The 25309-nt window shown below is 36.0% G+C and overlaps 1 protein-coding gene across 11 annotated transcripts in view; it reads left to right on the top strand.

Moving 5' to 3' along the window:
• AXDND1 (axonemal dynein light chain domain containing 1) overlaps positions 1-25309 on the top strand; it is an 85481-nt gene that overhangs the window by 14980 nt on the left and 45192 nt on the right. For 10 of the 11 annotated variants that reach the window (XR_011073640.1, XM_068541320.1, XM_068541319.1 and 7 more), the window contains 8 exons: positions 10621-10761; positions 11456-11560; positions 14939-15059; positions 18581-18682; positions 19842-20005; positions 21534-21609; positions 23849-24083; positions 25088-25289. Coding sequence is in view for 10 of the 11 variants with exons in the window: in XM_068541320.1 (XP_068397421.1) it covers positions 10621-10761; positions 11456-11560; positions 14939-15059; positions 18581-18682; positions 19842-20005; positions 21534-21609; positions 23849-24083; positions 25088-25289 (1146 nt within the window). In the remaining variant the exon portion in view is untranslated. The remainder of the gene's footprint in view (positions 1-10620; positions 10762-11455; positions 11561-14938; positions 15060-18580; positions 18683-19841; positions 20006-21533; positions 21610-23848; positions 24084-25087; positions 25290-25309) is intronic. The other variant, XM_068541324.1, reaches the window with a different exon arrangement.

Here is a 25309-nt window from a genome sequence, read left to right on the forward strand (position 1 = left end):
GGGACACATACAGACTGAAAGTGAAGGGATGGAAAAAGATATTCCATGCAAATGGAAATCAAAAGAAAGCTGGAGTAGCAATACTCGTATCAGATAAAATAGACTTTAAAATAAAGACTGTTACAAGAGACAAGGAGGGACACTACATAATGATCAAAGGATCAATCCAAGAAGAAGATATAAAATTATCAATGTTATGCACCCAACATAGGAGCACCTCAATACATAAGGCAAATGCTAACAACCATGAAAGGAGGAATCGACAGTAACACAATAATAGTAGGGGACTTTAACACCCCACTTACACCAATGGACAGATCATCCAAGCAGAAAATAAATAAGGAAACACAAGCTTTAAATGATACAATAGACCAGATAGATTTAATTGATATTTATAGAACATTCCACCCAAAAGTGCAGAGTACACTTTCTTCTCAAGTGCACATGAAACATTCTCCAGGATAGATCACATCTTGGGACACAAATCAAGCCTTGGAAAATTTAAGAAGACTGAAATCGTATCAAGCATCTTTTCTAACCACAGCACTATGAGATTGGAAATCAATTACAGGAAAGAAACTGTAAAAAACACAAATACATGGAGGCTAAACAGTGCGCTACTAAATAACCAAGAGATCACTGAAGAAATCAAAGAAGAAATTAAAAAATACATAGAAACAAATGACAACGAAAACACGACGACCCAAAACCTATGGGATGCAGAAGAAGCAGTTCTAAGAGGGAAGAATCAATCTCACCTCAAGAAACAAGAAAAATCTCAAGTAAACAATCTAACCCTACCCTTAAAACAACTAGAGAAAGAAGAACAAAGAAAACCCGAAGTCAGTAGAAGGAAAGGAATCGTAAAGATCAGAGCAGAAATAAATGAAATAGAAACGAAGAAAACAATAGCAAAGAGCAATAAAACTAAAAGCTGGTTCTTTGAGAAGATAAACAAAATTGATAAACCCTTAGCCAGACTCATCAAGAAAAAAGGGAGAGGACGCAAAGCAATAATATTAGAAATGAAAAAGGAGAAATCACAACTGACACTGCAGAAATAAAGGATTATAAGAGACTACTCCAAATAACTGTATGCCAATAAAATGGACAACCACGAAGAAATGGACAAATTCTTGGAAAGGTACAATTTTCCAAGACTGAACCAGGAAGAATTAGAAAATATAAACAGACCTATCACAAGTAATGAAACCATAATTTAAAATATTCCAACAAACAAAAATCCAGGACCAGTTGGCTTCACAGGTGAATTCTATCAAACATTTAGAGAAGAGCTGACACCGATCTTTCTCAAACTCTTCCAAAAAATTGCAGAGGGAGAAACACTCCCAAATTCATTCTACGAAGCCACCATCACCCTGATACCAAAACCAGACAAAGATACCACAAAAAAAGAAAATTATAGACCAATATCACTGACGAACAGATGCAAAAATCCTGAACAAAATACTAGCAAACAGGGCTTCCCTGGTGGCGCAGTGGTTGAGAATCTGCCTGCCAATACAGGGGACACGGGTTCGAGCCCTGGTCTGGGACGATCCCACATGCCGCGGAGCAACTGGGCCCGTGAGCCACAATTGCTGAGCCTGCGCGTCTGGAGCCTGTGCTCCGCAACAAGAGAGGCCGCGATAGTGAGAGGCCCGCGCACTGCGATGAAGAGTGGCCCCCGCTTGCCGCAACTAGAGAAAGCCCTCGCACAGAAACGAAGACCCAAAACAGCCATAAATAAATAAATAAATAGAACTCAATTATTCTATACCCCAAACGAAAACAAATCTATAAAAAAAAATACTAGCAAACAGAATCCAACAGCATATTAAAAGGATCATACACCATGATCAAGTAGGATTTATCCCAGGGATGCAAGGATTCTTTAATATATGCAAATCAATCAATGTGATACACCACATTAACAAATTAAGGAATAAAAACCATATGATCATCTCAATAGATGCAGAAAAAGCTTTTGACAAAATTCAACACCCATTTATGATAAAAATTCTCCAGAAAATGGGCATAGAGGGAACCTACCTCAACATAATAAAGGCCATATATGAGAAACCCACAACGAGCGTCATACTCAATGGTGAAAAACTGAAAGCATGTCCACTAAGATCAGGAACAAGACAAGGATGACCACTCTTGCCACTCTTATTCAACATAGTTTGGAAGTCCTAGACACAGCAATCAGAGAAGAAAAAGAAATAAAAGGAATACAAATTGGAAAAGAAGAAGTAAAACTGTCACTCTTTGCCGATGATATGATACTATACATAGAAAATCCTAAAGATGCCACCAGAAAACTACTAGAACTAATGAATGAATTTGGTAAAGTTGCAGGATACAAAATTAATGCATGGAAATCTCTGGCTTTCCTATACACCGACAACAAAAAATCAGAAAGAAAAGTTAAGGAAACACTCCCATTTACCATTGCAACGAAAAGAATAAAGTACCTAGGAATAAACCTGCCTAAGGTGGAGAAACACTTGTACTCAGAAAACTATAAAACTCCGATGAAAGAAATCAAAGATGACATAAACAGTTGGAGAAATATACCATGTTCTTGGATTGGAAGAATCAATATTGTGAAAATGACTTTACTACCCAAAGCAATCTACAGATTCAGTGCAGTCCCTGTCAAACTACCAATGGCATTCTTCACAGAGTTAGGACAAAAATATCTTACAATTTGTATAGAAACACAAAAGACCCCAAATAGCCAAGGCAATCTTGGGAAAGAAAAACGGATTTGGAGGAATCAAGCTCCCTGATTTCAAACTGTACCACAACGCTACAGTAATCAAGACAGTGTGGTACTGGCACAAAAACAGAAACATAGATCAACCGAACAGGATAGAAAGCCCAGAGATAAACCCACACACATATGGGCACCTAATTTTCGACAAAGGAGGCAAGAACTTACAATGGAGAAAAGACAGCCTCTTCAATAAGTGGTGCTGGGAAAACTGGACAGCTACATGTAAAAGAATGAAATTAGAACACTATCTGACACCATACACAAAAATAAACTCCAAATGGATTAAAAACTTAAATGTAAGACCAGACAGTGTAAAACCCTTAGAGGAAGACATAGGAAAAACGCTCTTTGACATAAACCACAGCAAGATCTTTTTTGACCCACCTCCTAGAGTAATGGAAATAAAAACAAAAATAAACAAATGGCACTTAATTAAACTTAAAAGCTTTTGCACAGCAAAGGAAACCATAACCAAACAAAAAGATGACCCTCAGAATGGGAGAAAATATTTGCAAATGAAACAACAGACAAAGGATTAATCTCCAAAATATACAAACAGCTCATGGAGCTCAATATCAAAAAAACAAACAATCCAGTGAAAAAATGGACGGAAGATCTAAATAGACATTTAACCAAGGAAGACATACAGATGGCCAAGAGGCACATGAAAAGATGCTCAACATCACTAATTATTAGAGAAATGCAAATCAAAACTACAATGAGGTATCACCTCGTACCAGTCAGAATGACCATTATCAAAAAATCTAGAAACAATAAATGCTGGAAAGGGTGTGGTGAAAAGGGAACCCTCCTGCACTGTTGGTAGGAATGTGAATTGATACAACCACTATGGAAAACAGTATGGAGGTTCCTTAAAAAACTAAAAATAGAACTACCATATGACCCAGCAATCCCACTAGGTGGGCATATACCCTGAGAAAACCATAATTCAAAAAGAGACATGTACCACGATGTTCATTGCAGCACTATTTACAATAGCCAGGACATGGAACCAACTGAAATGTCTATCAACAGATGAATGGATAAAGAAGTTGTGGCACATATATACAGTGGAATATTACTCAGCCATAAAAAGAAATGAAATTGAGTTATTTGTAGTGAGGTGGATGGACCTAGAGTCTCTTGCACAGAGTGAAGTAAGTCAGTAAGTGAAAAACAAATACCGTACACTAACACATATATATGGAATCTCAAAAAAAAAAAAAGTACTGATGAACCTAGTTGCAGGGCAGGAATAAAGAGGTAGACATAGAGAATGGACTTGAGGACATGGGGTGGGAGAGTGAAGCTGGGATGAAGTGAGAGTAGCATCGATATATGTACACTACCAAATGTAAAATAGTTGACTGGTGGGAAGCAGCAGCACAGCACAGGGAGATCGACTCAGTGCTTTGTGATGACCTAGAGGGGTAGGATAGGGAGGATGGGAGGGAGGCTTAAGAGGCGGGGGATATAGGGACATGTGTATGCATATGGCTGATTCACTTTGTTGTGCAACAAAAACTAACACAGTATTGTGAAGCAGTTATACTCCAATAAAGATCTATTAGAAATATATATATATATGAAAAAAAAGGGGGATAATCATATCATACTTTTCCCTAAAGTGTTTGTACCATTATATACTCCTGCTAACAGTGTGTGAGAGTTCTGGTTGCTCCATATTTTTGCCAACATTTAGTTATGTAGTTCTTTTTAATTTTGGACATTATGGTGGATGTGTAATAGTATGTTATTATGCTTTTAACCTACATTTCCCTGCCAACTCTTTTTTTTTTCTTTTAAGATTTATTTATTTATTTATTTTTGGCTGTGTCAGGTCTTAGTTGCAGCACGTGGGATCTTTTTTGTTGAGGCATGTGGATCTTTTGTTGCGGCGCGTGGGCTCTTTGTTGTGATGTGTGGGCTTCTCTCTAGTTGTGACATGCGGGTTTTTTTTTTTCTCTTCTTTAGTTGTGGTGTGCAGGTCCAGGGCAGGTGGGCTCTGTAGTTGTGGTGCGCGGGTTCTAGAACGCATGGGCTGTGTAATTTGTGGCATGCAGGCTCTCTAGTTGAGGCATGCAAGCTCAGTAGTTGTAGCACACAGGCTTAGTTGCCCCGTGGCATATGGCATGTTAGTTCCCTGACCAGGGATCGAACCCACGTCCCCTGCATTGCAAGGCAGATTATTTACCACTGGACCATCAGGGAAGTCCCTCCCTGCCAACTCTTGATGTTGAACACTTTTTCATGAGCTTATTGACCGTATATTCTTTTTGTGAAATGTCTGTTCAAATCTTTTGCCTAGTTTTAAATCAGGTTGTTTGTCTTTTTATTATTGAGCTTTAAGAGTTCTTTATACATCTCCGAAACTAGTCTTTTGTTATATATATAATTTTATTTTATATTTACATATATTTTAATGTATTTAAAAATATACATACAGCTGACCCTTGAACAACGTGAGTTTAAACTGCATGGGCCTACTTAAGCATGGATTTTTTTTTCTTCTAATAAATACAGTACTATATGATCCATGGTTGATTGAATCTGTGGATTTCAAACCTTAGATACAGAGGGCTAACTATGGGACTTGAGCATCGTTGCATTTTGGTGTCCACAGTGGGTCCTGGAACCAATCCCCCACAGATACCAAGGGATGACTGTTCACAGATTTTCAACTGCAGAGGAGTGGGCGCCCCAACCCCTGCAGTGTTCAAGGATTGACTATACTTAATATTTTCTCCCAGCCTGTTACTTGCCTATTCATTTTTTAAAAAATGTGCTCACCTTACTTTCTTTTAAAAAATAAAAAGTTAAAAAAAAAAAATTTTAGGACTTCCCTGGTGGTGCCGTGGTTAAGAATCCGCCTGCCAATGCAGGGGACACGGGTTGGAGCCCTGGTCCGGGAAGATCCCACATGCTGTGGAGCAACTAAGCCCATGCGCCACAACTGCTGAAGCCTGTGCGCCTAGAGCCCGTGCTCCTCAACGAGAGAAGCCACCATAACGAGGAGCCCACACACCGCAACCAAGAGTAGCCCCCGCTCGTCTCAACTAGAGAAAGCCCGCGTGCAGCAACAAACACCCAATGCAGCCAAAAATAAATAAATAAAATAAATAAATTTATTTAAAAAATAGTTTTAGATCTACAGAAGAATTGAACAGATAATACAGAGAGTTTCCATATACCCCTCCCTCCTCTGTATACAGTTTCTCTCATTATTAACATCTTGTGTTAATGTAGTATATTTTTTATAATTAATGAACCAATATATCAATATTATTGACTAAGGTTCATAGTTTACATTAAGGTTTAGTCTTTTGTTATACAGTTCTATGGGTTTTGACAAATGCATATTTTTCAACCGTAGAAAGGAATGAAGTACTGATACATGATTTACCATGGATGAACCTTGAAAACATTATGCTAAGTGAAAGAGGCTAGTCACAAAAGATCACATATTGTATGACTCAATTTATATGAAATGTCCAGAAGAGGCAAATCTAGACAGAAAGTAGATTAGTAGTTGCCAGGAAATGAGAGAAAGAGGAATGGAGAGTGACTGCTAACGTGTACCGTTAAGAGGTGTTTGAGGATGATGAAAATACTCCAGAATTAGATAGGTTGAGGGTTTCACGACTTTGTGAATGTACTAAACACATTATCATACACTTTTTTAAAAATAAATTTATTAAAAAAAAAAAATTTTATTTATTTATTTTTGGCTGTGTTGGGTCTTCGTTTCTGTGCGAGGGCTTTCTCCAGTTGCGGCGAGCGGGGGCCACTCTTCATCGCGGTGCGCGGGCCTCTCACTGTCGCGGCCTCTCCTGTTGCAGAGCACAGGCTCCAGACGTGCAGGCTCAGTAGTTGTGGCTCACGGGCTTAGTTGCTCCGCGGCATGTGGGGTCTTCCCAGACCAGGGCTCGAACCCGTGTCCCCTGCCTTGGCAGGCAGATTCCCAACCACTGTGCCACCAGGGAAGCCCTATCATACACTTTTAAAGGGTGAATTTTATGGCATGTAAATTATATCTCAATAAAAATTATGAAGTGTTCGTCAGTAGTCATCTCATCATTGTGATTCCTCATTTACATTGCCCATATTACTTTGTGTATCAAATTTCACATAAGAAAAAATTTAAACACCTTCTTTATATAAGTGTAATCTACCTTCCTATAACTTCTACCTGCTAATCCTAATTCTGTACTCTGAAAATCTTCAAAAGTAGTCCATTCTTTCTTTCACCTTATAGCTCTTTAAATATTTGAAAACAGCCATTTCGTCTTTCCTCTTATGCATTCTGTTACTTAGGCTAAATATCCCCAGTTCTTTCAAGTTTTCTTAGTGAAATATACTACACATGGAAAGCACACTAATTTGTCCATGTTGATTTCAAAATATGGTATCAGTCGGTATCACAACATTACAGTATCATACAGAATAGTTCACGGTCCTAAAAACCCTTGCGCATCACCTATTTATCCCTCCTCCCTTCCCATCCCCCCTCACCCTGAACCTTCAGTAACCACCGATCTTTTTACTGTCTCTATCCTTTTTTCTAGACCATCATACAGTTGAGGTGATATGTTATGTGGTCTTTCCAGACTGGTTTCTTTACTCTCACTTGAATTTTAATCTGATGAAAAATTTCCTGACCATTATTTTGTGGAATTCATTAAATTCTGGGCACCATATCATTGCTTTGGAACAATTTGACTATGATGTGTCTTGGTGTAGTTTTCTTCATGTTTCTTATGCTTGGTATTCATTGAGCTTTTTGGATCTGTGAATTTATATTTTTCATGAAATATGGAAATTTTTTGGCTCATTTTTCTTCAAGTATTTTTTCTGCCCTCCCCCTCTTCAGGGGAGTCTATTTATATATATCTTAGGCCACTAATAATGAAATTATCCCACAGGTCACTGATGTTGTGAAATCTTTAAATTATTTTTTTCTCTTTTTCTGTTCATTTTGGATAGCTTCTATTTCTGTATCTTCAAGTTCACTAATCTTTTCTTCTGCAGTATCTAATCTGCTTTTAATCCCACCCAGTGATATTTTCATCTGAGATGCTGTAGTTTTCATTTCTAGAAGCTCAATTAGGGTCTTTTGCAAACTACTATCCATGTCTCCTTAACTTTTTGAACATATGGAATATAGTTATGATAACTTTTAATGTTCTTTTCTGTTAATTCTAACATTTATGCCATTTCTGGGTCAGTTTTGATTGATTGATTTTTCACCTCATGGTTGTGTTTTCCTACTTCTTTGCATGCTTGATAATTTTGATTGAATGGCAGACATTGTGAATTTTACGTTATTAGATGCTATGTATTTTTGTACTCTTAAAAATATTCTTGAGCTTTATTCTGGGACACAACTGTTACTTGAAAACAGTTTGACCTTTTGGGACCTTTAGGCAGGACCAGAGCAGTGCTCAATTTAGGGCTAATTATTCCTGAATACTGAGACTAGACTTTTCTTTGTATTTTATCCTCTTCCCCATGAATCATGAATTTTTCCAGTTTGGCTAGGTGGAACAGGCATGATTTTGAGCCATGTGTGAGTGCCAGGCACTCTTACCTTTGATCCTTTCAGATGGTTCTTTCCCTGGTCTCAGATAGTTTCTTCACATTTATGCCCTGATCATTACTTAGCTGAATACTTGAGGGGGTCCCTCTGTCGACCTCCAGAGGTCTCTCTGTGCAGCTCTTTTCTCCCTGGTAGCTTGTCCTCTGAACTCTAGCCACTTTCATCTCTCTAGACTCTTAGCTCTGTCTCCTTAAATTAGGGAGTCCAGTGGGGTCCTCATGGGTTCCATCTCCTTATTGCATGGCCTGAAAACTCTCTCAGGCCAGCAAGTTGGAGCAATCATAGTGCTTACCTTATTTATTTCTGGTGTCTCAGTAATCACTTTCTTTCATTGCTTGATACCCAGTGTCTCAAAAATTGTTTCACATACTGTGTCTTTTTTTGTTGTTGTCGTTGTTATTTTAGGAAGGAGAATGTATTTGGTTCCTCTGGATTTCTTTTTTTATTTCTTGTACCTATATCTGTACCATGATCCTATGTATAACTTAATGTCCTTCATAAGTTTTGGAGAAGTATCAGTGATGATCTCTTTGATGAATTCTCTATTCTCTCTGTTTTCTCTTTCTGGAACTCTGATTAGACATATTAGATCTTCTCATTCTATGCTCTTTGTCTCTTTATCTCTATTTCATAATTTCCACCTCCTTGTCTCTGTGCTGCATTCTGGGTATTTTTTCCAGGACATTAATACCCTGTTTAGCTACGTCTATTCTGCTGTAACTCATCTATTGAGTTTTACAGTTTGATAGTTACGTTTTTCCCCTGAGAGTTCTGTTGGTTTGTGTCCATATCTGTCTCATCATATTTGATAAGTTTTTTGTTGCTTATTCATGTTTAAATTCCATCTTTTATTTCTCAGACATTTCATGCATAGTTTTGTATTCTAAATCTGATAATTCTAATATATGAAGACGATTGGTATCTAAATCTACTGTGTGTTGTTTCTTCTGCGTCTCATTCATGATGGTTTATTTACATGAGTATTTTCCAGTCTTTGCTTGTGTGACTAATATTTGGCTAATCTTAATCATGAAATCCTCAGGGTATAAATCATGGATGCTTCCTGAAGGGATGATTTGTATTTTTTCTTTTCTGGAATCTTGGCTTCATCCAATAGTCCTACTCCCAGGTTGCCCACTTTGAAGAAAGCCCAAGGCTTAGTCTCTGGGACCCAATGTTGGTATTTTTACTGGGCCACCTCTGACCTTGGGTTTTCCTAGTGAATACTGGTTACCACCTCCCACTCCATTGTTAGCTTACCGTATTTAGTTTGTTGTTGTTTTTTCATCCCTAGAGACTTCTATTTCTTTCTGTGAGCCCAGTAATGCTTCAAGAAGTATGCTTTATCATGGATATAGTTGTGTTGTAATGGGAAGGCCCTTCAGAATATTTTGTCCCTATATTGCCATGAGGGAAGGTCCTAAAGAAGGTGTTTTAAAAATTGATACGTCCCAATGTATGAGCTGCACATTGAGCTGATAAACTCCCTGTCACTTTAAGTGTTTAAGCAAGGGCTGGATAATTCTTTTTGTCAGTGGGTGAGAGATCAAGCTAAATGATTATTTCAACTCAAAGATATTAAAATTCTAGGGTCTCAGGCTTAGAATACAATACCTAGATCACTTTTAAAATAAATGAAGACTGCTCAGTTACGGTATTTATAATTTATCATCTGTGATCATTTCCAAATATTTTGTTTGGTTTTATTCAGAAGCAAGAGAAATTACTTCTTAGTACTTAAAGACTTCTTTGTCTTTATTTTTAAACAGTTGGTGTCTTTTTACATTTTGGTCAGTTTGAGAAAGTGGTTTTATTCATGAATTCAACTATTTACAAAAAAAACTATTTAGAAAAATTCTAATATATTCAAGGCACTCTGTTAGATGTTGTAAATGTGTAAATATGTAAGACATAGTTTTTATCCTGATAGAGTTTATAATTTAGAAGAAGAAATTAAAAAGTCCTTATTTTGTTTTACATCTCAGACATTATATTCCAAATAATTATAACTCTGATTAAAATTCTCCACAGTTCATTCACTTGGAATGCTCATTCATTCATGAGCATGGTAGGAATTCACAGCCTAGATCCTTTTCTTTTTCTGTCTTTTTCTCCCCACATATCTTTTGTGAGTATCTGTTCACTATTTCTTTCCCTAACATTACTTTCTCTCTCACATATTTTCTGGCTCGTTTTTCCTTTTCTTCTGCATGATGTCTTGTTTTCCTTCTTTCTCATACAGAGAGCGGTATGTACAAATGCTTGACCAAATTGCCTGGCATATGACTGACTTCTACAAAGACATGGTAACTCAGCGAGTGATGGACCAGCGCATTTTAGAAGAACTGTACAATTTTAAGAATGTTATTGAGGAACTGACCAGGTAAAAACTGTGCTTATCAAAGCCCTGTCTCTAAAGAGAGTAAAAAATACTCAGAGAAAGTAGAATGATTAAAGGTGAGGACTCTCTGATTCTCTTTTCGTGTTTTGCAAGAGAACAGAAAGACCTGAATATAACTGTAGAAACGGGCTACACAGGTTAACACAAAACTAGGGCTCTGTTGTATGTTTGATAGGGAAAAGACTCTTGTTCTTCCTTCCAAAATAGAGATGCTTATCTTAGTTTGGTTTACAGAGCAGTGCCGTGATTATGGATGTTAAGGTTCAAATCCCAAAGAGAATAAACATTATATATAATAGCAATCACATTTAGTGATCAACCAACCTTGTGGCAAGATGATTAGTGGCAAGAATGAAGAGGATAGGATAGGCATGTCAGAGGGTAGGATAGAGCAGCCTTAAGGCCTTGCCTGCCAGCATCTGCCTTCACTCCATTCTAAAGAATCCTCCCCATCTTCTTTCTGCCTTTTCTAGCCAGTCTGATACCATTTCCAAACCTGGTAAGAGTCCACCTGAATGAACACTAGATTTCTTGATTTGGTTTATAAGGTAGAAAAACTAGGAAGAGATGTACACATGATAACTGAGAAGATTCCTGAGTATAAATCTGATTTCCTAGGTAGAAACATTTTCAAAATCTTCAACTATGAATACAAAATTTCCTTGCTTTATTTCAGGGAGCTGTGTTTGGTTCGGGCACATGATATGAAATTAACAAAGGAAGCAGAGAAGGCCCACAGAGCTTTGGCACAAGCTCTTTTAGACGCTGAAAAGAATGCCAGGTGAGTTACCGAATGTTAGCCATTATGTCATACTTGCTTCACACCTTATTTCAAGAAATAAATTTTTTTAGAAGCATTTGAAGTTTTTTGAATTACAACAGTGCTTGAAGGAGTTAATATATGTTAAAGTTCATTGTATATATTAACTCTTCCACACACTGTTGTAATACACATCTTGTGTCTTCCTTGTGTGAGAATTTTCCAGGGGGGTAAACCTAGAAGTGGAATTACTGGGTCATAGGATATGCATAGCCTTGTCTTGCTGGATGTTACCAGATACTCCACAAAGTAGTTGTACCAGTATATCCTCTAATCAGTGTATGAGATTTCCCTTTTGCTCATATCTTTTATCAGTCTGATAGATATGAAATGTACCTGGTTTTTGTTTGCATTTTCCTAGTTAGTAGTGTGAGTCTAGTTCTTTTTTAGATTTTAGTGACTCTACTGTGGTCCTAATGTTTTTATTCTATTTCAAGGGTTAGCAGACTTTTTCTGTAAAGGGCCAGATGGTGAGCTATGGTTTCTGATGCAACTACTCAATCAACTCTTCCTTTGTAATGTGTGCCACTGTAGTGCAAAAGCAGCCAAGGACAATACCAGAACATGATTGTGTTCCAATAAAATTTATTTATTGACACTGAAATTTGAATTTATAATATTTCCATGTGTTACAGAATATTATTCTCCTGTTGTTTTTTAACCATTAAAAAATATAAAAAGTATATCAAATATATAAAAAATAAAAAAAGTAAAATTCTTAGCTCATGTGCTATATAAAAACAAGTGGTGGGCCAGGTTTGACCCACAGGCTGTAGTTTGCTAACCTCTATTCTATTTCATTTTCATATTCTATTTCGTTTTCTGTTAGAGTTCTGATTACTAGGAAGCTCTTGGGTATGTATCAAAAGATATATTTGATTGCATTTTAATTTTTTATTTAGTTGATTTAAAATATTATTATATTATCATAGAAGCAGTACATGTGCCTTATAAGAAAATTAGAAAACACAGACAAGCGAAAATAAATTTTTAAAAATCACAATTTCGGGACTTCCCTGGTGGTCCAGTGGTTAAGACTCCCCTCTACCAATGCAGGGGACCTGAGTTCAATCCCCGGTCAGGGAACTAGATCCTGAATGCCACAACTAAAGATCCCGCATGCCTCAACGAAGATCCCACACGCGACAATGAAGATCCTGTGTGCTGCAACTGAGACCCGATGCAGCTAAAAATAAAATAAAATTTAAAAATAAAAAATAAATAAATCTTTAAAAAATAAATAAATTAGAATTTTCTTTTGTGCTAATGTCGATTATCAGAACAAAACATCTTCTAAATCAGAGAGAAGGGGAAGAAAAGACAGAAAAAAAATCTCATTTTCTTTAAACATTGATGGTTCTGAAGTATGATGGTTCATTTTTTGTGTGTATGATTAGATATTGTAGGTAATATTTTTTTCTTATAATGACTAATTATTTTGTTGAAAATTTGGAAACTACAGAAACATAAATAAGAAAATTAAAAACATTCAAATTCTCTTACCGTTAACTACTATTAATATTTCAATATATTTTTCTTTTTTCTATATATTTTTTATAAAAATGATATAAACTGAATAAGTACTATTATCATTTGGGTTTTCTTGTTTTATGTTGTACACAAAAATTTTTCCTATGTACCAGAGTATTAAGAACATGATCTTTATTTTTTATTTTTTAAATTAATTAATTAATTAATTAATTATTTTTGGCTGCGTTGGGTCTTCATTGCTATGCATGGGCTTTCTCTAGTTGCGGTGAGCCGGGGCTACTCTTCGTTGAGGTGCGCAGGCTTCTCATTGCGGTGGCTTTTCTTGTTGCGGAGCATGGCTCTAGGAGTGTGGGCTTCAGTAGTTGTGGCACGTGGGCTCTAGAGTGTAGGCTCAGTAGTTGTGGCTCATGGGCTTAGTTGCTCTGTGGCATGTGGGATCTTCCAGGACCAGGGCTTGAACCCATGTCCCCTGCATTGGCAGGCAGATTCTTAACCACTGCACCACCAGGGAAGTCCTAAGAACATGATCTTTAATTAGCTACAGAGTATTTTAATCATAGAGCTGCATTATATATTTTATTTGGCCAGTCCCTTGTTGTTGGACATTCAGATTGTTTCTGAATTTTTTCTTTGGCTGTTATAAATAAGGGTGATTCATATATACACTACCAAATGTAAAATGGGTGGCTTTTGGGAGCTGCTGCGTAGCACGGGGAGATCAGCTTGATGCTTCGTGACAACCTAGAGGGGTGGGATAGGGAGGGTGGGAGGGAGGCTCAAGAGGGAGGGGATATGGGGATATATGTATACATATAGCTGATTTACTTTGTTGTACAGCAGAAACTAACACAACATTGTAAAGCAATTTTACTCCAATAAAGATATTTTTAAAAAAAGATAAATAAGGGTCATTAATTCCCTTTTTAAAATTGAGGTCTTTTAGATAGTAAAGTGCATAACTCTTAAGGTTATTGCTTGTTGAATTTTTATATATATATTCATCTGTGTGCCACCTACAGTGATTAATTTTTTCTCAGTTTGAACACGTGGAAGCCTCCAAATAGAAGGAGGCTTTAGGAACTGATGTTGGCGGTTAATGGCTTTCAACAAAATTAGAAGAATTTTATGTCACTGGCCTTTTATTCTTACAGAAAAGTTAATATTCCTTAGGAGGAAGTGTTTCAAAAGGTTTGTGAAAGGCTGCCAATCACTTTACAACTTCTGTGTTTGTATTTAATCTCAGAAGGGCTCTTAATTCTAAAAGAAGCTTCAGTGTAAGTTAGAAGGAAAAGGTATGTTCTGGTAAAAAAGAAGAAAAAAGATTTAAGAAAAATGTACTTAATTATACTTAAGCTTTTGGTTGATTGGTAGAGAATTTCTTTAAATCTTATACTAATTATATATAATTTTAAAATGTAGCTCACAATTATTGGGCTTTGTGCCTTTGTATCTTCTTAATAAAGAATCCTAAATTCTGTGAGAAAAAAATAAATGAAAACAGCTATATTACTACTACTTGTATTCAGAATTTTTCATTAGATATAGTGTTGTTATACCACTGGAGTACCATGGTGTGAAAATTCTAGTGAATAAAGAAGAATGTGATGAAAAGTGTTTAGAGCAGGGAAGAATATATTGAACTTTTTACTTTAGGACCTTTGTAAGATTTATTCATGAAATGTGAGTATTTTTTCTTCTATTTCACTGTATATTAGTGTTACTAATATATCCAGAAGTTATACCATAATTACCTTGTGATGAGTTTTAGAGGAACAAATTGCCTACTTTAGAACAAAGTTATTTTTTAAAATATGTATTTATATTGCTGTTTTTAAATTTTTCTTTTAGAATTGTAGAAGAATATCATGACTTATATACATTACAAAGAGGAAGGATGGAGAGTGATATTAAACAGTTAATGGCAGAAAGAGATATCTGGAACTCAGCCACATATGAATTGTCCGTAAAGGTTGGTTCGTCTGAAATTGTAACTTATTTTTTGGCTAGATAAAGTTTCATTTTACAGTTTTCAATAATCTAGACAAAATTTTTATTTATTTATTTTAATTTTAATTTTTAATTTCTTTTTTACTTTTTTCTTTTTTGGCTGCGTTGGGTCTTCGTTGCTGCATGTGGGCTTTCTCTAGTTGCGGTGAGCGGGGGCTACTCTTTGTTGCAGCGTGCGGGCTTCTCATTTTGGTGGCTTCTCTTGTTGCGGAGCATGGGCTCTAGATGCGCGGGCTTCAGTAGTTGCAGCACGTGGGCTCAGTAGTTGCAGCATGCGGGCCCTAGAGTGCATGGGCTTCAGTAGTTGCGGTACATGGGCTCTAGGGTGTGCAGGCTTCAGTAGTTGTGGCCTGCGGGCTTTAGAGCATAGGCTCAGTAGTTGTGGCACATGGGCTTAATTGCTCCACGGCATGTGGGATCTTCCTGGACCAGGGCTTTAACCCATGTGTCCTCCATTGGCAGGCAGATTCTTGACCACTGCACCACCAGGGAAGTCCCCAAAATTTTATTTTATTTTTTAATTTTTATTGAAGTACAGTTGATTTACAATGCTGTGTTTAATTTCTGCTGTACAGCAAAGTGACTCAGTTATACATATATATACATTGTTTTTCGTATTTTCCATTGTGGTTTATCAGAGGATATTGAATATAGTTCCCTGTGCTATACAGTAGGACCTTGTTGTTTATTTGTCCTATATATAATAGCTAGCATCTGCTAATCCCAAACTCCCAATCATTCCCTCCCCGATCCCCCTTACCTTTGGCAACCACAAGTCTGTTCTCTATATCTGTGAGTCCGTTTTTGTTTTGTAGATATGTTCATTTGTGTCATATTTTAGATTCCATATGTAAGTGATATCATGGTATTTGTCTTTGTTTCTGACTTACTTCACTTAGTATGATAATCTCTAGGTCCATCCATGTTGCTGCAAATGGCATTATTTCATTCTTTTTAATGGCTGAGTAATATTTCATTGTGTGTGTGTGTATATATATATATATCTTTTAAAATTTTTTTTAAAATTTTTTATTTTTTTAATTAATTTTTTATTGGCATATAGTTGATTTACAATGTTGTATTAGTTTCTGCTGTACAGCAAAGTGAATCAGTTATACATATACATATATCCACTCTTTTTTAGATTCTGTTCCCATGTAGGTCATTACAGAGTACTGAGTAGAGTTCCCTGCGCTATACAGTAGGTTCTTATTCATTATCTGTTTTATATATAGTAGGGTGTATATGTCAATCCCAATCCCCCAATTTATCCTTCCCAACCCCTCTTTCCCCCTTGGTAACCATGTTTGTTTTCTACATCTTTGACTCTATTTCTGTTTTGTAAATAGGTTCATTTGTACTTTTTTTTTAGGTTCCACATGTAAGAGATATCATATGATATTTGTCTTTCTCTGTCTGACTTACTTCACATGGTCTCTAGGTCCATGTATGTTGCTGCAAATGGCATTAATTTGTTCTTTTTAATGGCTGAGTAATATTCCATTGTGTGTTTGTGTGTACCACATCTTTATCCATTCATCTGCTGATGGACATTTAGGTTGTTTCCATGTAGACAAAATTTTAAAAAATGAAGATGTATATTTAATTGATGAATAATGCAGCTAGTCTATTATGGGCCTTGAAAAGGAAAAGTTACATTGTTTTCTTTTGTTTTTTCTCTATTGGATAGCTGGCTATTGTCCAATTAAGGGCTCTTTTTCCACCAGAACCTATGAGTATGAGCCAGAATTCTATTTCTGTTGTTTGTGAACATGTTAAAACTTTCAACTTTAATTATACACTAATAAACTAGGGAAAGTGGTTCTTATTTTTTTACATAATGTAACTGTATTACGATCACTTGATAACTCACTTTGGTTCTATTACCTTGGTACCCAAGATGACAACTGACTTGAAATATAGCAGCCTGTGGACAATTATAGTGATGCTTTAGGAAAGTAGTAATGTCCCACAGTACAGTGTTCTATTTTTCTAAAATGTTTGCTGGTTGGTTGCCTAATTTCACATCTGAGAATTATAATATTAACAATAAATTATGACCCTCAACAGATTCAAATTTTTATCCCATTTTCCTCTTTAATAGTCAGACCTCATCTACGACACAGATGTTCCATTCTGATGCAGAACTTTAAAAGGGACACTGACATGTCGGAGAAAACAATTGTGAAAGTAAATATGTAATATAAGAAACAAACCTGGAAAAGAAACAGACTCACAGATTCAGAGAACAAACTAGTAGTTACCAGTGGGGAGAGGGAAAGGGGGAGGGGCAAGATAGGGTAGGGGATTGAGGTACGAACTACTATGTATAAAATAAATAAGCTACAAGGATGCATTGTACAGCACAGAGAATATAGCCAATATTTTATAATAACTATAAATGGAATATAACCTTTAAAAATTGTCTGTCACTATGTTTTACACCTGAAACTTATATAATATTGTACATCAACTATACCTCAGTTTAAAAGAAAAAAGAAACAAATCTGGGAGCTAGCATGCTCAGTAGGAGAAAAAAAGATGACAAGTGAGTTCCCTCACTCTAGAAGTATTTAAACAGTAGAGAACTAACTGACCAGTGGTAAGAGATTTCTGTAGAAGAATACCTTTAATTAATGGGGCTTTGTGTTGGATCATCCCTAATAGGAAATAACAGCTATAATGTCAACTCCCTGAAAATAAGGACTTTGTTCACCGATATACGTACAGTGTCTTGAACAGTCAGTCATTCACTGAATGACTATATAATTGATTCAGTATATCAGTGGTTCTCAAAGTATGGTCCATGGACCCCCTTGAAGGTCCATAAAACCCTTCATGAGGTGAAAACTAGTGTCATTGTAACACTGAGTTATCATCTGCCTTTTTCATTCTCATTCAGATATGAATGTACAGTGGATTTTTCTTGAAGCTACATGGTATGGGATATTGCAACAGATTGAATTCAAAAACAAATGAAAATCCAGCTCTATTCTATTAAAGCAAACTAAAGAGATTTGTAAAGATGTGAAACTGCGTGTTCTTTTCACTAATTTTTTTTGTTTTAGAAAATATAGTTATTTTTCAGAAAAACTATGTTAAATATATAATGGGCTTATTAATGTTTAAGTGAATTAACAAATACATATTTTAAATAATTTCAGTTTTCCAATGCCATAAATAAAAATAGATATAATCCATATAAACAAAAGCTCTTTGGAGTTCTCAATAATTTTTAAGAGTATAAAGGGGTTTTGAGATAAAAATTGAGAACCTCTGCTATATACTATGTTCAATTTGGTTCCAGTTCAGTAGTTTCAGAAAACGAATTTATGATTCAAGTTAGTTCATGATTTAAATAAGAAATTGTGATTGAATTAATGATTCAATGAAAAATTGGTACGTGAAATTGGTTTGGGTTTAAAAAATTACAATGGTTTGTTAATGTTTTAGGTTCCTAATTTTAGTACTTTCTAAAAATAGATAATTGAAAGAAATAACGTCATGTTGGCTAAAAGACTTTACCTCAATGAAAAAGGCTGGAATAAATATACTAAGCATTTCATCATACTGCTGTCAACTAAGGTAAAGCTCAATTCACTTAAGTCATGGGAAAAGCGACTCCAACTGTTGAGGGTTGAGGCTACAAGAAGCCTTTGTTAATTTATAGATGTTTTTAAATTTTAATTAATAAATTAATTTATTTTTGGCTGTGTTGGGTCTTCGTTGCTGCGCATGGGCTTTCTCTAGCTGCGGCCAGCAGGGGCTACTCTTCTTTGCCGTGCGTGGGCGTCTCACTGCGGTGGCTTCTCGTTGTGGAGCATGGGCTCTGGAGCACAGGCTCAGTAGTTGTGGCGCACAGGCTTAGTTGCTCTGCGGCATGTGGGATCTTCCCCCCCGAACCCGTGTCCCCTGCATTGACAGGTGGATTCTTAACCACTGCGCCACCAGGGAAGTCCCTAATTTATAGATTAAATTTTAAATATAGTTTTATATTTGTGCTTTATTGGGAGCAAAATGAAAAATCTAAGGAAAAGTGAATAAAGGCCCTTCTTTACATTTGTCTTCTATAATAATTAGAGCAATTTAAGCAATTTGTCTAAGTTAATAACACTGCACATGTTACTTATAGAGTTATAGTGCTTAAACAAAAGTGTAACTGTGTTCATTGAAATAATTGCATTATTGTTGCATTCTGTGCAATATTATGGGAAAATTCAGTGAGCACACTAGGTTGAAAAGAAAGGAGGTGGCATTTAGTATGTTTCTAGAGCCAAACCATTTACACTAGTCATTTCGTTTAATTCTTATAACAGTCCTGTAAGATATATATTAGGGTCTTTATTTTATAGATAAGAAAACTTAATCTCAAGTTAAATAATATCCCCCAAGATTATACAGCCAGTCAATGGCTAAGATTTACATTTGGTTCTGTTTGGCTTTGAAATTCCTGTTCTCTCCAATGTACTGCACTGCCTGCCAAATCCTATGAGGAAACTGGGTTCATGTTGCAAAGGAAAAAATCTTGTTCCTAATGCTTTTTTTATTGTGGAAAAATTCACCACCAAAGGGACTGTGTAATAGTGTCACTGATATTTTGAAAGAGGAATATCTTTTCAATTTTTGGATCCATTTTCTACATATGACTCTAGTATTGCAATATTAATAATGGCCCGGTGTATGCTAATAAATATTTGTTACATGAATAAGTGAATCAATGGTTTAATTCCATGCATTTATCTAGGACACTGCAGACCTTGCACTGTTGCAGAAGTTGACGGAGAAATGGAGAAATTTAGTGAATAAATTTAAACAGGAAGTGGAACAAGATGAAGAGTCTACAAGAGAAAAATTGCAAAGTGTTAAGGATGGCCTTGTCAAATGGCAGCAGTTCTTCAGAAATAATACGTGGGTCTCCAAGAATCTTGTTTTTCTGATTATGTGACATCATGTTTGATAACTCAGTCCAATTCTTCCTCTCTTTTTATCTTGTTTCTCTTTTACCTTGTAATTACTCTACCATTGATTTTGGTTAGGTAACCAGCTGCCCTTACATGGGCACAATCCTGCTAGGAGCTTGAATGGTCTTGCATCTAGTGCTAATCATCTCTGATCATCTTGATCCCTGTACCCAACTGCTGCTGCTTCTACTTAAGTCCAACTCTTTTTCTTTTCTTCTCTTTACTCTCTTTTTAAAATCAAGTCAACTTATGTCATTACTCTTGGCAAACTTGAATATCTGGATCCATCTGCAAATTCTGTAGCATAGTGCATGTGCTGAGAAGTGGAATCAATGACCTGCAGTTATAAGGAGGTTGATTCTGATTGGATATCATATCTTGTAACAATTAGAGAAATTTGACAATGGAAGAAGCTGCCTTCCTTTGTTAATTAACAAAGTAGTTAATTGGAGACTGGATGACTACATCACAGCCAAGGTTAGTGGGAATCCATACTTCGAATGCAGGCTGGACTCAGTGATTTCTAAAGGTTTTTTTTGTTTTTTAAACTTTAAGATGCTTCGTCTGTTGAGGAAACACATTTAGGTACCATTTCCATTTCAAATTGAGAAGAGCGGTTTCAGCTTTTCATATCCTCTAAGACAGCTGTCCCCAGCCTTTTTGGCACCAGGGACCGGTTTCGTGGAAGACAGTTTTTCCACAGACTGGTTGGGAGGGATGATTTCGGGATGATTCAAGAGCATTACATTTAGTGTGCACTTTATTTCTATTATTATTACATCCGCTCCAGCTGAGATCATCAGGCATTAGATCCTGGAGGCTGGGATCTAAATCCAAACTGCCTGGATCTAAACCTGCTCTAAGAGGTTTCCCAGTGAGTAGATTTGGAAGTTGTGGAAGCTGAAGCTGGTACATATCCGAGCTGGTTGCTGCTGCCATTGCCGGCTTCTACTGTGTGTTGACGCTCAGCTGGGGGAGGAGCACAGGTGGCAGTGGTTCCCTTCTCCCTTTCTCCTCAGGAACTTCTTCACCAAGAGCTTTCTCCTTGTGAGGCTTCAAAAGATATTAAAGGAAACTCTTAACAGAAGTTGGGACTCCTGACCTAAATGTTGAGTTTTAATTGTTCTTTAGGCTTCCTTTCTATTTATATATTGTTTTGGCTGCTGTGTTCCACAGGAATCATTCTTATCATGACCTAATTTTGGGTGCTGAGGACCCAGAGACCACTCTTTTAATACTGTCATGGCCTCTGACCCTGTAACTTGCTTACTCAGGTCTGATTAGGGTCTAAATTTATATTTATATTTGTAAATTTAAAAATAAATGCCTATGAGGGAGAGGCTGAACCTGAAAGGCATTTGGGAAAATCATCAGGGAGAAACATATTATTAATTGTTATAAATGTGTGGATTCATGATTTTCTTTGTTTATATCTTGTTATGAGACCATGCTCTTGCTCTTTTTCCTTCTTTCAGTGGAAAAGACATTTTATCCCCTAGTAAAGAAAATAGATTTGAATCAGTTGTTCCAGACTTCAAGCAGTGGCGAAAGGTAAGACTTTCTAGTAAACAGCTTGGTAATCAAAATGCTGTTTGTAAACTTGTCACTCTTCACCTACAACTGAGTCACATCTCATCCTTTAAAAATGCCATACTAGGTTTTACTGGGAAAGCATCAAGACTACAGGGGCTTTTAAAAGTACTCTTAAAGATTCTATTTTCAGTTCTATTTTAGATTCTCGAGTCAAAGTTAGGCTGCCAGAAAAAAAATTGGGAAAAGATACTTGGGTGGCAGTTAGGGTAGTTCTGATTCTCTCATCTAATTGTCGGACATAAGTAACATCTGTGCCTCTCATGTACTTGGCTTTCTTCTTCCTTTTTTTAAATAAATTTATTTATTTATTTTATTTTTGGCTGCTTTGGGTCTTCGTTGCTGCATGCAGGCTTTCTCTAGTTGCGGCAAGCGGGGGTTACTCTTCGTTGCGGTGCACGGGCTTCTCATTGAGGTGGCTTCTCTTGTTGTGGAGCACGGGCTCTAGGCACAAGGGCTTAAGTAGTTGTGGCTCGCGGGCTCTAGAGCACAGGCTCAGTAGTTGTGGCGCATGGGTTTAGTTGCTCCGTGGCATGTGGGATCTTCCCGGACCAGGGATGGAACCCATGACCCCTGCATTGGCAGGCGGATTCCATGCCACCAGGGAAGTCCCTACCTGGCTTTTTTCTTAAGGACAAATTGGACTTTTAAAATTAATAACATCTTTTTTAAAAATTGTGGTAAAATATACATAACATAAAATTTACCTTTTTAATCATTTTTAAGTGTACAGTTCAGTGGCATTAAGTACATTCACATTGTTGTGCAACCATCACCACCATTCATGTCCAGAACTTTTTTATCTTCCTGAACTGAAACTCTACCCATTAAACAAACAATAACTCCCCATTTCCTCCTCCTCCCAGCCCCTGGCAACCACCATTCTACTTTCTGTCTTTATAAATTTGACTACTCTAGGCACCTCATATGAATGAAATCATATAGAATTAGTCCTTTTGTGACTGACTTATTCCCTTCAGCATAATATCCATAAGGTTCATCCATGTTACGGCATATATCGGAATTTCCTTCTTAAAGTCAAATCATATTCCATTGTATGTATATATCATACTTTGTTTATTAATAACATCTTTTTAAGAGGGTTCAAACTTTGAAAATAGGTTTCATTAATCGAATTACTATCATGTTATAGTAGTCTGACAAGGAAAAATATATGATATTGAAATCCTCCAATGTGAACATCAAACTCATGACCTAATGAAATCTCATCCAGATCCCAGGAAACCATTTTCTTTTGTTTTGGAATTATTTGAGCAGAATATTCTAAGAATTGAAGATGTTTGTTGTCATATATACAACATAGCTAGTTTAGTGACTTTTTTTTTTTTTTACTGTTTATCTGTTTGACATTGCATAGATAAAATTGAAAAAAATCATGCTTCTTTTTTTAGTAGGAATAATAATAATTCTCATTCATTAACTTGTCAGGCTGAAGGTGCTTTCCACATGTTGCTTTACTTATTCTTCATAGCATCCACATGATGCAGGTTTTATAATCCCCATCTCACAGATGTGGAAATTGAAGGTTAGAAATGTTAAGTAACTTGTCTTAGTTTTCTGTAAATGGTAAATGGCTGAGTCAGAATTTGAGTCCATGTCTCTCCAATTCCAAAATTCTTACCCTTAATTGCTCTGCTACAGTGTTTCCCTATACTGATTACTGATAAGTGTGGGTGATTTGTTTCCATTATCTGAGTCACAAATAATGGCAAGCTTTATATATAGGTTGCACTTTATTTTTTCCACAAATATTTATTGATATGTCAGATATAGCACTTGGACTTGGGGTTAAACAGATAAATGAAAACCTATACATTCTACGAACTTTCCCAGTTTAGTGGGGATCATGTAAACAGAAATATTACATCCTTACCAAAGCAAATAGTAATTAAAAATGCTCAGCTCTCTGAGACTTAATTGCCTATCACTAATTTTTTTACCTATATAGGATATAATATAATTATTTTCATCCCTGGTAAACTATGGGTTATCTTACAGAGTATCAAAATTAATTAAAATTCACTTTAACTTTGAAAATAAAATATATGTCATATGAAGAAATGGTATGACAAATAATAATAAGATATGTAATTCCAAAATATTTAGGAGTCACCTGAGTAGACTTTGATGAAATCAGTGAACAATGTGCTAACTTCCTCATCCCCCTTTCACTCTCTAGATGTTGACTGAAGACAAAGACAAGTTTTCTGGGGATCTTCTAGTGTCAAAATATGCTTCTCTCAAGATTATTAAACATTTACAGGAAAGCTGGGCAGATATTGGGCTTGGGATATTTAGTCGCCATAAAAGTATGGAGGGAAAGATACCACCAGAGCAGAAGCACATGGAGGAAATTGTGAAAAGTACAGGAAGACTCTACAAAGAATTTGAAATAAGAATAAATGGGGATAATGGTATGGAAAAAAAAACCAATGATAATGATGATTAGATGGCTTGACAATATAAAGCATTTTAATAGTAATTATTTTCAATACAATTAATATTTAAAAACGAAATAATACATATAGTTTTAAAAATCAAGGAATATAAAGCATGGAGCATCACTTTATTGAGATATAAGTCATATACTGTACAATTCATCTATTTAAAGTATACAATTTGATGATTTTTAGTATATTCACAGACATATGCAACCAGATGGTAAATGGTTTAAAATAAAAGAGGAAGTCGAAATGATGAATGAGAGTGAAATTAACAAATCATTTTGAATACTCCTAAAAGATTAAAGTTTACTGATGAAGGCAGTGGGAATATTTTCATCAAGGACAAGAAAAAGTTTGTTTTTAAATTATTTCTGTTTATATATCTCTGAGATGGGAGCATTTTCATATCTTATTTTGCAAATGAGTTTAGACAAAATTATAGAGAGGGTATTTTGCCATGATCTCACAGTGAATCAGTCAAAAATCAGAATCCGAACTTGATACTTATTCAGACCAAAATGATAAACTTCATGTAAACCTGAACAATAACCTAAAAAATGACTCAAGAACTATAACCGTTCTAGTTTCTGTTATTAACTATCTTATAATCATGAAGAAACTTTTTCATCATTGTCTTCTTAACAGGATAACTCAGTGAATTAATACCTTTAACAGAAACTGCAGTTCATGGTTTCTGGGTTTAATGCATTTCATTCTCAGCTGAGAAGAGAAGACAGTGTAAAAACTGTCATCAGCGAAATAGTCCATCAGTCAGAAAAGCGCTGATTACGTAGTTTTTATTCATAAATATTTATTTAGGAACTACTCTTTGCAAGATTCTCTGCTAGGCAAGCTGTAGGATAATAAGAAAATGAAAAAAGATATGCACCTGCCCATTAGTATTTCATAATTTATTATTGAAATAGTAGACTTACAAATACTTCTAAAAGTTAATGCTTTTCTCACTTTTCCAGGTATCTCTAAAATTCTTCCAGATTTGGTTAGTTCTCTTGAATTCTGTTTTTTCAAGTTGGAAAACCTCCTGGAGTCTCCTGAACTGCTTCTTGAAGAATGGGAGGGGCTTAATGAAAAAATTAATGAAATGAAATCTCAGTTGGATGTATCGTTAAACATTATTGGTACTGTTCCGCAGTACATAGATGTGGATTCTGGCTCGTAAGTTCCCATAGGTCTCT

The sequence above is a fragment of the Eschrichtius robustus genome, chromosome 3, assembly GCF_028021215.1.
Source record: "Eschrichtius robustus isolate mEscRob2 chromosome 3, mEscRob2.pri, whole genome shotgun sequence".
NCBI lineage: Eukaryota > Metazoa > Chordata > Mammalia > Artiodactyla > Eschrichtiidae > Eschrichtius > Eschrichtius robustus.